General features: G+C 34.7%; 1 protein-coding gene across 3 annotated transcripts; it reads left to right on the top strand.

Annotated features, from left to right (window-relative positions):
* The first annotated feature begins 3777 nt into the window (after window positions 1-3777).
* Window positions 3778-13918, top strand: LOC149219792 (uncharacterized). Of its 3 annotated transcripts, none has more exons than XM_089384488.1 (5): window positions 3778-4082; window positions 4173-4373; window positions 13126-13212; window positions 13306-13398; window positions 13571-13909. In XM_089384488.1, the coding sequence occupies exons 2-5, from the start codon at window positions 4257-4259 to the stop codon at window positions 13766-13768; spliced, it is 495 nt and encodes a 164-aa protein (XP_089240614.1). In that variant the 5' UTR covers window positions 3778-4082; window positions 4173-4256; the 3' UTR covers window positions 13769-13909. The 3 variants fall into 3 exon arrangements, with proteins under 3 accessions (XP_089240614.1, XP_089240615.1, XP_089240613.1); XM_089384487.1 differs by having other exon boundaries at window positions 3781-4003; XM_089384489.1 differs by lacking the exon at window positions 13126-13212 and having other exon boundaries at window positions 3780-4003; window positions 13571-13918.
* Window positions 13919-16317: the final 2399 nt, after the last annotated feature.

Below are 16317 nucleotides of genomic sequence, written 5' to 3' on the forward strand. Positions count from 1 at the left end.
ACATCTACAATTATGAACAATTGCAAACAATGTCCATAATGATGATGATGATGGCATGAATGGTGATTATGATGATAATGTAATGATGGCAATAACAATGACAAGGATGTGATGATGATGACAATGATTATGATAATGAGAATGACCTTACAATCTTATGGATTCGTGAACAATTACTAGTTTCAATACCATCTTCTGGATACGTATTACTATCATACTTTTTAGATTTTCTGTCTCTCTTGAGGAATCTTACTATAATGGTGTTGTCAACACTAGAAAGATATCTTGTTGTAATGGTGGTTCTAATGTTAGCACTAGCAAAGTTTTTGTTAAATTTTGGTTAAAAAAAACCGATTTATGCAATTATTTTGACAATCTATGTAAAAAAGTAAATAACATCCAATTATTTTGACTGTAGTCCCATTGATTATCATGAATTCACCAGTCTGAAGACCATCTTCTACATACATATTATTATTTAACTTTTTGCATTATATCCCTCTTATATCTTGTTGTAATGGCAGTATTAGCACTAGAAAAATATCTTGTTGTAATGGTGATGTTAGTATTAGCACCAAAAAAATCACTAAATTTTGGTAAAAAAAAGTTTATCATTTATTTATTTTTAATTTGGGAAATTTTTGTTTTTATATTTTTTGTTTTTAATTCTATTTTTATGCAGTAATATTTTTTTTGGTTGAATTTTGGTAGTAACTAGTTTTTGGTCTAATCATATGTATTAACCATGTTCTTTATGCTACAAGTCTAATTGTTGGGACAAAATTGCTCTTTCAAATAAGTTGCAAAAAGCATATAAATGGAAGAATAGCGATGACAACTATTTTCATTGTCCAACTGTTCAGTATATCATGTATGAAAATATTCAACATTTTTATAAACAATGGATTAGAGGTGAGTCTGTAATTGTACATAATGTTTGGATGATACATAAAAACAAAGTTTGTTTCATTGATGTGGTTAGGATCTACTTTGGATACGAAAACCTAGGTTTGGAAGTATGCAAATAATGAATTTGGTTTACCTTTGATAACAAATGAAATTTTATTTCTTTTTCCTCGTAAAACCAAGGAAGATATGGCAATAATTCTCGTTAGAAAACTACTTCTTGTTGAAGGTTTATAATTGGTTGCAAAAGTTCAACAACTGGGTATAGAAGTTTTTAGTTACTATTAGGGAAACAATGTGATTATAGGTTTTAGGAGACATAGATCATTCCTGGTATTTGATTCACTTTGAGAATATAAGTACACCAAAGTGGATTAGGTTATGAGTGGATTGGCAAAGCAACCCTTATTTGTTCCTTTTAGTTTTTGAGATATCTCAAGTTCAACTAGTGCTAGTAAATGGTTTCAAAGATGTTTGCTAGGGTTTTTCAACAAGGTCACTAGGTCCCAATGTAACATAGATACTTCATATTTGTTGAAAAGTAAAACCCCCACATAGCACTGAATAGATCATTAATGACTACCTAGAGAACTTAGACTAAATTAATCGTGGAAGTAAAAATTACAACCAAATTAATCATGAAAGTACGAACTACAATTGAAAAAAACACACTTGGTAATATACTAGAATTCATCCTTGCCAAATCCAAAGTTGATGAATAATATGTTAAATCTTTAATGAAACTCATGAAAAATAATAAGCATGTTATCGATATAAGAGTGCATGAACTTGCTTAATGTATATTTGTTAATTGGAGATGATGAATATCTAAATAAAGTTGATGAATAATATGTTAAATATTTGATGAAACTCATGAAAGATAATAAGCATGTTTATCCATATAGGAGTGCACAAACTTTCTTAATGTGTAGTTTACGAGAAATTTTTCCAGCGTAAATCACAAGATATATCATTTGTTTAGGTGTTTCAAACCAACCAGTGTGGTTCATCGTCAGGACAAGTTGAAGAATCAGATCCAACTTTGCATGTTAAATAGTTTGAGCAGAGGGGATATTTGCACCTTAGCCTTAACAACCCTTGCCCAAGATGAATCTATTTAATGGACTAGCTTGGATATGTTAGGTCTTGGATTTCCAGAGTACCCAATCAATGCTTAACTCCCTAGTCCTAGCCAAAATTCACTCCTATTGAAGAGACAACTTGAACAATCTTGCTAATAAGATTAACAAGTTCGTTCCTTTTGATTGATTTACAACAAACCTTAATGCCTCTCTTTTCTTATCCTCCTCTTCCATTCTCCAACAAAAACTTATTAATCTTATATCATAAACACTTTATATAGGTAAGCATTGTAATCATTTTCCTCAACTCACACGGTACCTTTACACCTCAACCCATATAAGTGGACCTAAGTCCATGGCACAACCCATCACACTCTAAGATGGTTCTAATTGTCTCCTCAAAACTAGGACATAACACACCTTAAATGCCAAATGGTTAAGTCATCCCAAATTTGTGGGATTTTTTCCTTCATGGAACACATTCTAGCTAGTGTTGATCAAACAAAATGCACTAACACCACTAACACACACTAAAAGTCCTAGATACCCTTACGCTGTGGCACGCACCCAAGCACTTCGACTGCACCTCCATAAAATGCACCTTCAACTTTGGATGTCCCAAAATAGTAATATCCTAACCCAATATGGCCTACTTGTTAGATTTGTGTAGTTCCCTCCTTATCAGATCCTTGCACCTCCTTGCACTCCATGGTAAATCTACTCTAATGGTCACCTTCCAAGTTCCAACACTTCCTTTCACATCATGGCATAACCACCGATATACATTACAACAACCTTCAACTTCTTTAGTGGGTTGCACATCTATTTCACATTTCTTCTCCATCTTACAAAGTGGTAGTGCCAAGGAGAGAGTATCAAGTTGAATCAAGGATTGCTCACTTAGTACCACTACTAAGTTGCCTTCGTGCAACTTGTCAAATCCCTTAATTTTGTTTCACAACTTCTCATAGAGCTTAACTTGCTTGTATACACTTCTAAGTGAGACTACAATCCCCCAACCTCTCCTCTGCAACCCTTGTTAGAGTCTTCTTAGACGTGCAATCATGCCTCAAGCTGAATATAACACTAGCATCCCAAATGTGCATGCTCATTCCATCTTTTAATGCTTCGCTGAAACCACATTATGACACTGCTTAAAATGAAATGTTTACATCTTAAGACAATGTACCTACTTTGCTTATGACAATCTAAACTATGCAAGTGGCTAAGAGAGGACTATATTTTCCCAGGATGAAAATATAGGGTCTTACAACCCCATTCACACAATAATTTTCATATATTTCACCCGAAAAAGATACATACCCTACTCCTTTCAAATTTATCATATAATTTTAAGAAATTAACACTTGTTATTAACTATTAAATAGACTTACTATATATTCTCCTTTGTTTGCACCCACCTTATATGTAAAAACATATAAATATTTTCAATACAACCAAATTAAAATCATATTTTTCCATTTAAAAATTATTAAATTGAAATTAAAAAAAATTACACCTAATAAACTTAAACAACAACCATAAAATTATATTATTATTATTATAAATATTTTCTAACCTAACCAATAACCAAAAACATTATATAGTTACTTCTTTAGTGATGTGAAAATAAAAAAAATGTATTTATTGTTTTAATAACACCTAATAAACTTAAACAACAACCATAAAATTATATTATTATAAATATTTTCCAACCTAACCAAAAACCAAAAACATTATATAGCTACTTAACCAGTGATGTGAAAATAAAAAAATGTATTTACTGTTTTTCACTATGAAATTAGCATTTTTGAAAAAAGGTAAAGCTTTACTTTTCTTTACAAAACCCCTCCCAACCCAAACTTCGTTTACGTTCTAGAACAAGAAGGAGGATCTGTTCGCTTTTCGCAGGGCGGGAGCGAAAACGAGATTGCAGAGATTTGCGAATTAGGGTTTCACCAGTAGCAGACACTCGAACCCCACGATCGGTTCTTCAGTCCATTGACAGCGCCAAGGTATGTTCCATTTTTAACTTCAATGGATTTCCACCCGCACATTCAGTCTTCCACACAGAGAGGAGTACACGCATTTCAGGTTTTTGGTTCAAAATCCAGTGTGTTTTTAGCAGCCACTCTTGTATGTTTAGGTTTTAATCTCTGTGCTGCAATCTGTTACTGTTTGCAGGGATGGCGCTGGCATTTGATGAGTACGGGAGGCCATTTATCATAATAAAGGAGCAGGAGCAGAAGACCCGAATCAGAGGCTTAGATGCTCAGAAGGCCAACATTGCGGCCGCCAGGTCCGTTGCGAGAATCCTCCGCACCTCACTCGGCCCCAAGGGAATGGACAAGATGCTCCAGAGCCCCGACGGCGATGTCACCATCAGTAAGCTTCTCTTCCATTTATTGAATCTCTATTTCTGGGTCGGTGAAACCCCTTAAAAATCTAAAAATCTGAAACTAAGTAGAATTTATTTTAAAAAACTTATGATTCGTAAGTAGCAGTTACTTTAAAAAATTTATAGGTTTTCCGAAAGGAGTGAAATAAGCAAATACTCTGCGATCTGCTTACTCTTCCTCACAAACTGTGAGGCCCGCCGAGCTAGATGCTCTACATACGACGCTGACTGCCTACGAAAGCTCCCGAATGGGTGAATGCGTTGAGATGTCACTAACATTGAGAGATAGACACTTTCCAGGGATCTACTTGGCGTAGAGGTACTTTTGGCGGGCTTTTCACTAACCAAGAAACTTCGTTTACAAATTATTTTGCTCAAAATAACACCAATTGCTCGACAACAGAAGGTTCATAAAGAAATGGAAATAATAATTTTAAGAAGAATTTCGGAATAAAGAAATAAATTATATAAATGTCCACAAATGATGAAAGGACATTAGGTTAATGGGACTAAAACTATATATTGATGCTGGAGTGCTTAAAGGTATTCGGTGAAAAGGAGAGACTACAAATAAGATTTCAGATTTAACAGAATGACGAATGATAAAATAACAAAGGGGTGATTATCTCAATTGTTTGTAGCCAATGTTGTTGAGCATCTGGCTGGTTCTGGTTACGTGTTAGTAGGTAACCAGTTTAAATCCCCCAGATTTAGGTGCACTAGTCTGTGTCAACAGTTTTACGAAGAATGCCATTCACAAATATGGAGAAGCATCTCTTGGATTTCCTTATCAGATTTTCAAGAGTTATAATAACAGATAAACCTGATACAATGAAGACGAGCATCTGGCTGGTTCTGGTTACGTGTTAGTAGGTAACCAGTTTAAATCCCCCAGATTTAGGTGCACTAGTCTATGTCAACAGTTTTACGAAGAATGCCATTCACAAATATGGAGAAGCATCTCTTGGATTTCCTTATCAGATTTTCAAGGGTTATAATAACAGATAAACCTGATACAATGAAGACGAGACTAATAGCAGAAGCCTAGAAAATAAATAAGTCCTAATTTATCTAAGCATCAAAGGAGAGGTATGCAGGGCCATAAACCAGGCTGGATTCTATCCTGGCAAACTTTATTGAAGCTCATCGGACTGCAAAGTTTGACGGGTTACGTGTGGAAGGGAGAACCCTGGTGATGGGTGTCTGTCTAGTGTCTACAAGATATAAGCTGAGAATTATAGCTTTTGTAAGATAGCATACCTAGATGGCCTTGTGGATTATCTGGATGATCTCAACTGTGCTTGGTAAGGGTGCTTCTGAATCACTGATCGTCTGTTATTTTTGCTCATGACTAGTGCATCTACCGGGTCATCGATGCTTCATCCAGCTGAAAAAATGATGCAATCAATCTAGTGGATCTGGGTTTGGAGGACTCATGCATGTCCTGCTCTTAGAGTATTTGGTTCACTTTACTTTGTTCTTGAATAATGAACTCTGCTTTCACTGTTGTGGGTAGATTCCGGTCTTAATGGAATTTTTGTTGTCATTTCAAAATTTGTAGTGGAGATAGTGGATAAAAGCCATGCACTGCAACAATGCTCCCAGCCAGATAATTTCATTAAATTTTGGAATCTAATAAGAAAAATCGAAATCGAGTAATAGTTTGTGTGGGAAGCAAAGAAAGTGAGAAAAAAAATCTCTTAGCTTTGAGCTTCATTTATGTGTACTTGGTATAACGGCTACTTGGTTAACTTAGTAGGTCAGTCTTTATTATCTAAAATATGCATATTGAAGATTGGATATCACGGCAGTTTCTCCCTCTCATCGCCATTGTCAACATGGTCGTCAGTGAGCATCTCTACATGAACAGAGGATCTATTTGTCCTTTTAATGTTAACAAATTTATAGTTAATTATATAATAAATATTTTGATGTACATGTACATGAGGACTGATTGGCGCCGTGAGCAAATCCAGGCAAGGGTAGGGGGTTCAAGAATTTTAAGGAAGGTTGCCTCTTGTTCATAATTGTTGTGACAATTTTTCTGATTACTGGAGGTTCAAGAATTTCAAGGAAGGTTGCCTCTTGTTCATAATTGTTGTGACAATTTATCTGATTACCTTGACCTCCCTGATTTCAACATACGTGTAACTAGGAATGGCTATAAACCATAGTAGCAAAATTTGAATCCGAATATGTATTCAAATACAACTCAGTATGGAAAATACCTAATAAAGAAATGCAGCATGGTTCCAATATGGAAATCTATATTTCTCAGTATGAAAATAAGCGTTTTGTTCCATATTTTAGAAAAATTTCATCCTCAGAACACACTAAAACCAGAAAAAGCAATTTATTCTTTGAAAATTTTGCAATGTAGTTTATTTTTAAGTGTTTTCTTACTGTTATTTTTATTTTTTTGAGGTTTTTGCTCTGTTTTTTTGGGGCTTATATGTTGATGGGTATCAAAGACATTATAAGGTAAGTGAACTGTTCTGTATCTGCATTGCAGTGAAAACATACTGAATTTTGTACTGTTGCCGAATTTCCATATAATAAAGAGCAATATGACCAAATCTTGCTACTATGCTATAAACTAGATTTCCAGCATTGAAATCCCCTTGTGTATTCAGCTATGGGTCCTGTGGGTCATCTCGACTCCCTCCATGATAGTCCTTAGAACATATTCAGGTTTGTATTTGTTCAATAGAAATGTAGGGAAACAAATATTCCTTTCAAAGGTGTAAGACTCTGTCACCAAGCAATATCTAATGTGCCTAAACATGGTTCTATCAACCCTATGGTTGTCTTGTGGTATTTTTTCTTGCTTCTCTGTTCTACACTACTTGGACACTCCATAACATTTTTCTACATTTTAATCATGCTATCCAGTGAGAAGATATACTTGAATTCTAAAAGGATATGTTATAATGATGATACTACTTGTGACTGCACAGAGAGGCCCCGAGTCACTGAACAGCCACCATTCTTCTGTGGAAAACTGGCTTCTGTATGAAGGGGTGTTACCTGCAACAATGCCTATGGACAATCCTGCAGAAAAATGGGCTCTGCTTGAAAGGTGTGTGATCCCTTCAACATGCCGATAGCTGATGGTTATAATTTTGAAACATAACCTAGAGGAGAAAGAAAGGAAACTTCTTCCTAATCGCGCACAGGGCAGCCCTTTCATATTGATTAAGCCAGATGCAACTACAGTTCCATGGGAACAAGACCAAAAGCCATCATCAAAACACAGTGTTCCATGACACTAGGAAATAGACCTTGAGTCAATCTGGTAAATGCATTATCTGTAACAGTAAGAATAGATGAACCGTATTCCTCAGTAACTGCTATTCCTCACATCTAGAATTTTGCACCCCTTGGTATCCTTAGTGAGTCTTTTCCTTCTTTCCAGAATGGAATTTTGAGTGTAGGTGCTTTTGTGATTGTTTCATTGCCTTCTTGTATATTATTGGTCTCTCACGTGCATTCATGGACAGGCATAGCCCACTAGATATCTGAGAGTCTGAAACAGGCTTGACAATTCTCAAAGTTTTGTAAACTTTTCTTGTCATTTTAGTATCTAGAGTCTTGTCTGCTATGGTTTGGAACTTCTTGAAAAAAATGTTGGCATTGGGGGTACACATGCTAGTTTTAAATTTTTACCCAATATGGTGGTGTGTAGGGTATCACAAGATAATGTTTTGTTGGAAACACATCAGGATGGTTTTCCTACTATTGATGTGAATGACTACTTCTGTTAAGCATATTTTGCTCTATGCCATGTTGTAGGAGGATGCATACCTGGGATTGAGGAACACATCCTATGGTCTGAGGGATTTGTCCAAATTTTGGGGACATGTCTTCTGGCAACATATCATAGTTAAAATTAGGCTTAACAGCAATAGCCATTTGTATCAACAGCAGGAAAACCATCCTGTTCTATTGTCAACAAATTTTACCTCAAGATACACTTGGATTTGCCGAGTATTCATTGCAAGCAGGTTAAAGTTAAAACTAGCATTAGTACCCATTGCTAACATTTTTTTTCAAGAAGCTCCATACTTTATTTGCAACTCCTATATCCAGGATTCAGGATTTGTCGGGGGGGGGGGGGGGGGGAGGTACAGAAATGTTAGAACAGCTCGAGATGCTCCTTGGCTTGCTACCTGATGTCTGCATGATGCAAAATTTAAAGTTGTGGGACATCCCATGTTATGGTCATATGCATCTAATTTGTAAATTTCATTTTCCTTCACACCATGCATCTAATTTGTATTCTGTATGAGAATTAACAAAGGAATGATGCTCTTTTTCCTCTTTTCCGCTTTCCACAATATTTGCTGTTTTTTTTGGTGAGTTTTCCATGTTCTAGATCCCACTTTGTTCCCACACACTCAAATTTTAGTTGCCTTGCTTTGCCACAATAATAATGCTTCAAATTCTTAGTTCTGGATTTGCTTATTCTTATTTTTAGATTTGCTTTAAACCGAATCTTTACCTGTAAATTGAGATGTAAACTTAGAGTCGTGTTTATAGATTCAGAAATAAAGTTGAGTTTTTGAAAAGTTCTCAAATGAGAGGCAAACGTTTTAGGCTAAGCACAACCATACCCTTTATTTTCCTCCCTTCCTATGGATTATAATTGATAATCTAATATTTTTTAACTTCATTTGATTCTCTGAAGTTGATTCCCTTCCTCCATTTTCATTAAAATCATCATGTTATAAGGCAAAAGGGCATACCTTTATATGAAATTTTGCCAGCAAAGAGTCCAAAATTAAATTTTGGACAATTAAATTTTCATGCAACTAAGCAACATTGCTTTTTAACAATACTCTTGGTTCAACATTTTTTGACAATGGTCTTGGTTCAGTACTTTCTTACGAGCAGAGCCCTCTCCATTCCTTCAAGCAAGAGTGGTCTCCTTGGAAAAACAATAAATCTGACCATTTCAATTTTTTCATAATGTAATACCTTGTACCGGATATATTTGGTTTATGCCTTCTAAAATCTTGGATACCTCATCAATTTTTCCCTTAGAGAAACACTGTTTTACAGAGTCAAAAAGTTAGTTTCACAACCTCTTCTAATTCTTTTGCCTTCTAATTGTAATGATTTTTCCACTTCACTGGTCTGAAATAGAGCAAACATTACTTCTGTGTATACTTTAACATGTACAGAGGATTTACAATCTATCACTTCTTCAAGAACTTTTTATGCCTCAATTTTTTTTCCTACCTTCCCAAGATGATGCATGCCATAGATAAAACTTGCATGACTTGGAACAACACGTTCCCTAAGCATTTTGTTCAGTATCTGGGCAGCGGCTTGAACTTTCTTTGATTTGCAGCAAGCTTTGATGAGTGAATAGTACAGAGCATATGTGGGTGAGAGACCCTTTCTAATCATTATCGCCAGTTGATTCACTGCCTCATCCACCATACCCAACTTGCATAGGCCTCCAATGAATGTCCTATAGCAAACTATATCAGGATTTAAATTTTTTCATCTCCATTAGATAGTTCCTTGCATGGTCCACTCTACCAGCATTGCACAAAGCATCGATCAATGCATTCAAATGGATTGTCCACTCCGAGAAAGGATTGTCCCTGATTTTAATATATAGTGTGACAAACCGTATGTGACAGGCAGGTGGAAAACTTTTCTCGCAATTGACTAAGCGACGTCCTGCGAGCCAGACTTGAGACGGAAACCCTCATCAGAAGTATATGCTTGGCTCTTTTCCAAACAAATGAAGAGTCAATGAGGTTTTGTGTAATCACTTTTGGTATCGTATTGGGTTATTGTTAGAAGCGATAATTGGATTCGGATTCTCATCGAGTGAGTTGTTCTGCTTTCTCAATTTGAGAGGGTTTGTTTGGAGGGAAAAACGAAAGAGGACATACAAGAATAGTGAGGGGAAAGATGCAGAGGAAGAGGATTGAGAACATCGCCAGCAGGCAGGCTACATTTTCCAAACGTAGGTGGATTGCTGAAGAAAGCTTATGAGCTCTCGGTGCTCTGCACTGCAGAAGTTGAACTTGTGATTTTCTCCCCAGCAGGAAAGCTCTATGAACTATTTTTTAGTGAAAATCCTACTATTTTGATTCTAATAATCATGGCTATGCAAACCTCATGAGATTCTTACTAATAACCCCGGTGGTGCAAGCCCTAGTAAGCTCGATGTTGAAAAACTTAGTGTAAAACCTCCAACAACAACATAATCAATACATGATGTCAAAAAAAATGGAGAAGCATCCAAGGTTCTTAAGCAATGATGCAATGAATGAGGTGGAGAAGCATCCAATGTTATTGAGCGATGGTTAGCTATACGAGGAAACATGCAATGTCATCTTCCTTTCATTTTCATGGATATAACTTAATATAACTTTCTTATGTAGAAAACATGGCTTATCTTAGGCTTAACCATGCATATAAAATACCACCTATCATCTTCATTGAAAAAAGAATGGTGTCTTTGTTCATAAATATCAGTGATTAATCGTAGGAATGGCTATTATTCTCTATCAAACAAAATCAAGGACTAAGTAATGAAGATCTTGGTCGACAACAAAACTTATGATTATTAACTTCACATTAAAATTCACTTCATCTCTGCCACCTTCAAGGAAATCTTTGTTATCCATCACCATATTGATGTTGTGACTTGGTCCTTGAAAAACATTCAGCATGTTTGATTCATGGAAACCTTCAAGTTAGACAGTATATGTCATGCTAACTTGCAAGAGATTGGTGTGAGGTACATTGAGGCTTGCAGGGCCTGCCCTGCAGTTTGCCCTCATGAAAGCATAGAAGTAGATTATAACCAGTTTCTTAGGAAACCATGAATCCTTTCTAGCCTTGACATCTCCGTGACCAACAAGATATACAACTCCTGATAATTCAGAACACTTCCATAGTTCCAAATGTACATCACAAGAAGGAAGTAGGTGGCAAAAACCATTTATCCAACCATTTCCCCCCACTTTCATCAAAACTGCAGAAAAATAAATTAGCTCAGTTGACCCAAATAGAACAGGAAATCCAATCGCAAGGAATATATTTTTTGCCCATATAAGAACCATGACAAGAGTCACTAGGCTTGTAGTCACCATAATCATCTCTACCTTTGCAATGCCATATGCATTTGATATCTCGACCGTGCTCTTAAAACAATCACATACCAAGACACACATTATCATTAGAACCCAGTTGATGACAAGAATGTAGATCTGACCCATGAACCGTCGGGATGTGTGAATTATTTTCAATCTGGGAAAGCATCCTAGGGCCATGGACATTTTAATAGATGAAATTGTTGCTGAGATCATTGCCTGGCTTGCAATCTTGGCAACAACACTAGCTATCACGAAGACTGGCCAGATAAAACCATCTGGAATTGAAGCAGAGAATACGTTCTCCACCACAGAGGGATGCTTCATAAGATATGCAACTTGATCCATGTAAGCCAGTAGTAGGCATGGGAATACTACACATGTGAAGGCTATCTGGATGGATCTTACTGAGAAGTGACCCAAATCAGCAAACATAGCTTCAGCTCCTATTATGCATAACACGCAACCTCCTAGGGACATCCATGCTTTGATAGTGTTCCTCTTGAACAAGTAATAGATATAAACAGGATTGAATGCCCTTAAAATTGTCATGTCATGTTAAATAATATTGTAAAGTAAAATAGAACCAATAGAGAAAAACCATATCATGAGTGCCAGAGAAAATGTCATGCCTACTTTGCTTGTACCAAACTGTTTTATGCTGAACAAGATCACCGGGAATATGATTGAGACAATGACCACTGTTTTCAACTTTAGTATTTTGTCAAATATTAAGAAATGCGAAACATAATATATATGTTAAAGAAGAAACATATTATATATCTTCAAGGAGAAACATATAATGGTAATGCAAAGTTTTAAAATGTATGTGATCCTTAGGCTTATTGGAGAGTATATAAAAAATTTCACACCTTTTTATGAGATATGGGAGGAAAACATGTTAAAGATTTTTAATAAATATAAAATTTCCAAAATGATGCTAGTTACGTGTGATTCTTTTTTCATTGTTTGTGATTATGAAAAATGAAACTCAATGTTTTTTCATTAGTGCACACATATTTCATTATATAATTGCATATAGAAAAATCATTCCAGAGCCGATAACAATAAAAGTGAAGAATTTATGGTCCAACGTTATATTTAAGGGAGATGTTTGAGGATGACTTTTGAATTTTGTTTTTCATTTTAAGACATTTGGAGCAAATATTAGGAAGGACTTTGAGAAAGGATTGTCCTTGATTTTCGAAAATGGAGTTGTTCCTTTCCAGCCATATGCCCCAAGTGACCATCAAAGGGAGAGCTCATATGTTTTTTGGATGTTTTCTTTATAGCCATTTTTTTACACATATCCATAGAGTCCCCATGCCATTGATGTGAATTACTTGTTCGGTTTTTTTTAACCAAAATTTTTAACCAAACAAGAAAAATTAAAAAAATGCCTCAAGATCAAAGACTGAAACAAAGACCTATTGACATACCTTTTAAAGTATGGAAAGAACTTGTAAAATCATATGAGAAGTTGGATGCACAAAGAAAAGCCGGCAATGAGAGCATTCAGGTATTGAATTTTTCATTAAACATTATTTAGAATGTATTAATACTTATAAGTATCTTAGACATGTATTTGTGTGAAAATAAATTGAATTGGTTTATGTTTAAGGACAAGGCATCCAAGGCGAGGTTAACCAAGACAAAAGTCACTCATCGTAGTGGCCAGAAAGGTTTAAAAGCACTGATAACAACCTTTGTAAGTATATTAAACATGTGATATTTTTTTAATAAATTTTGTACTAGAAGAAAGTCATTGTTATCTAATTTCTCCCTATTTACTGATTGATAGGAACTAAAATATGGAAGACCTCCAAATCATTTGGAAAAGGAGGTGCTGCAGCAAAAGAGATGGGTTGAATTTGTTGTTTGGATGGACTCTATGGTATGTAATCTTAGTTGGATTTCCAATATACTTTTAAACCATATTTTCATTTTATTTTTTAGTACTATTAGATATTATATCTTACCTCATTTTATGGTTAACATTGTATAACAAAAACATGCGTTGTGTTATGTAATTAATACTAACATGTAATATTGATTTTTTTTGTCAGAATGCTATAGGTAATGATTGCCAAGGCGATGATCCAAATTATGTTCAACATATATCAGGAGATGATGAGGATGAGGGTGAGGATGATGGTGGTGAAGGAGGAGATGATGATGATAGTTGCGGTGTTGGTGATGATGTGGATCAGAGTAATGAGGATGGTCAAGATGATCATGAGGATGATCTTGGTGGTGGTAGCTAGGCATGCACATGCATTGTTTTTTATGAAGAAATTATTGTGTAGAATGACATTGTTATGTTTAGATGGGTGTTGTGAATTTACCCTATATCAATGAGACATTTTGATTTTGTAATCATACGATGAGTTTGATTTATGTATGTTGTTAATTTATCGTAGAATAACGATATTCATGAAATATTTTGATTTGTTAATCATATTTGAATTTTACTTGTTTTGATTAAAAATAATACTGATTTTATTAGTATTATGTTGCTATTTTATACATGTTTTGAAAATTGTTAATGACACATTGTTATTTTTTTGGATGGATGTTGTCAATTTCTCTTAAATTTCTTTACAAATGATTTTGAATTGTGATATCTGCTTTAATGATATTTAGAAACTATCATATATTTCACTATGAATCTATAAAGGGGGTCATATATGTAAAGAAAAATATACTTTATATAAGAAGTCAAATGCGGATGTAACCATGGATGCAAAATTGAAAGTAAAATTGGATGTTAAACTAGGAATTAATACAAAATGCAAACAATTGACATACAAAGTGTTTTAAATTAGAAGTGAAAAATTGTGCAATAGTTGACACAAAGAAGGGAACAAAACATGGCATACAAAAGGATATCAAATTGGGCAAAAACAAGGACACATAAATGGGCACAAAATTAGATGCAAAAAAGGACAACAACTAGATGTAAAATAAGACGCAAAGTTGAGCGTTAAAAAGAAGCAAAAAACGTTATAAATTAATATGCCAAATGATGATGCAAATAATGGTGTAAATTTGGGATGCAAACTTGGGTGCAAAAAAGGAAAAAAAAAAGATGTAAGAAAAAACATAAAACAAGATGCAAAATGGCGCTGAAAAAAGGTGAAACCAAGGATGCCATATTGGATGTAAAAAATGATTCCTAATCACATGCAAATTTAGGCTCGAACTCAGACACAAAATTATATGCAAATGTGGACACAAAATGAGGCAAAAAAAGATGCAAATTTGGATGGTGAAAACGATGTAAAACTAGACACCAAAAAAATGCAAAATTGGATGAAAAAGTCTGTGTAAATAATGGTGCAACATTGGACACAAGTAGACACAAAAAAATTGTGCAAAAAGGGACATAAAATAGCTTAAAATTGGATGCAAAACTTGGTGCAAAAACAAATACAAAAGTAGACGTAAAAAATGGCTCTAAATTGAATGTACCATTAGACACAAAATAAGATGCAAAGGTGGACACAACACATGACTCAACATAAGATGCAAATATAAATGCAAATTTGGATGCTCAAAATGATGTAACATTAGATGCAAGAGATGGTGTTAAAAATGATGCAAAATTGGATGAAACAAATGACGCAAAATATGGTGCAAAATGAGATGGGAAAAATGGAGACAAATCAAACGTAAATGTGGATGTAAAAAATGGTCCAAAAAAAGATGCAAAAATGGGCACAAAAATGGATGCAAAATTTGGTGCTAAATCAAATTCAACACATGGTGCAAAGATAGGCACCAAAGCTGGTGCAAAAATAGAAGCAAAAACTAGTGTAAGACTAGATACAAAACCTGGCGTAAGACTAGATGCAAAAACTGACACAAAATGGATGCATAAAAAGACGTTAAATTGGATTCAAAATACAGTGTAAACTTGATGCAAATGATGGTGCAAAAATGGAAGCAAAGAATGACACAAAATAGGAAGCAAAAGAGAATGAAAAATAGATGCAAAAAATGACACAAAACTAGAAGCAAAACCTGTCATAAAATAAGATGCAAATCTTGGTTCAAAATTTGACGCAAAAAATGATGCATAGTTTGGTGTAAAAAATGATGCAAAATCTAGCGTGAAAAAGGATGCAAAATCAGGTGCAAAAAAGGACGCTTTAAAAATTGTACAATAGAGCCAGATTTAGCGCCAGGTTGCTCATCACAATTACAAAAAAAATGCACTAAAATCTGGCGCTAAATCTGGCGCAAATCGCTGGTTTTGTTGTAGTGAAGATACCAATCCTCTTCTTCGTCATTGCTGAGATCATCATCACTGTTGCTTCACCAAAGTCATCATTACTACACCTTCACTGAGATATTCATCATAACAACAAGATCATTGTTGTTACACCATTGCTGTTGGAAATAGCAACAAGAAATGCTAAAAATAGCATTGCTATAAACAAGATTTCGGGTACCAGTGTTGGACATAGCAACAAGGAATGAAAAATGGAAGTGCTAAAAATAGCATTGCTATAAATAGCATTTTGGGTTAGATTCCTATTTTAGTTAGCCCCTAAACTAAAATAGAGAAGTAAAATTCGAATTTGATCTTAGCAGCTGTTTGTAAAATAATTAATTAATTCATCTTGAGTTAATTAGTTGTAGAAAATCAAACATGAAGTCTATGTGGGGACATGCAGCAATTATCCCATTAATTGAGGAATTTATCCCTTAGTTAAAGAGATAAGGATGAGTTGTAATATTGAGTTGTAATTAGTTGGTTCAGTTAACTGAGTCAAGTCCAGTTAGATTAATTCAAACAGTTTGTTGAATT

The sequence above is a fragment of the Pinus tabuliformis genome, chromosome Q, assembly GCF_031772625.1.
Source record: "Pinus tabuliformis cultivar Carrire ecotype Pingquan chromosome Q, CPIR1, whole genome shotgun sequence".
Lineage (NCBI taxonomy): Eukaryota > Viridiplantae > Streptophyta > Pinopsida > Pinales > Pinaceae > Pinus > Pinus tabuliformis.

What these genes read in the sequence shown, in the direction of transcription:
- LOC149219792 (XM_089384488.1), top strand. Translation starts at nt 4,257, where the DNA reads ATGCTCAGAAGGCCAACATTGCGGCCGCCAGGTCCGTTGCGAGAATCC. An exon ending in CGACGGCGATGTCACCATCA is followed by an intron (nt 4,374 to 13,125) that starts GTAAGCTTCTCT and finishes TTTATGTTTAAG; the next exon opens with GACAAGGCATCCAAGGCGAG. An exon ending in TTGTTTGGATGGACTCTATG is followed by an intron (nt 13,399 to 13,570) that starts GTATGTAATCTT and finishes TTTTTTTGTCAG; the next exon opens with AATGCTATAGGTAATGATTG.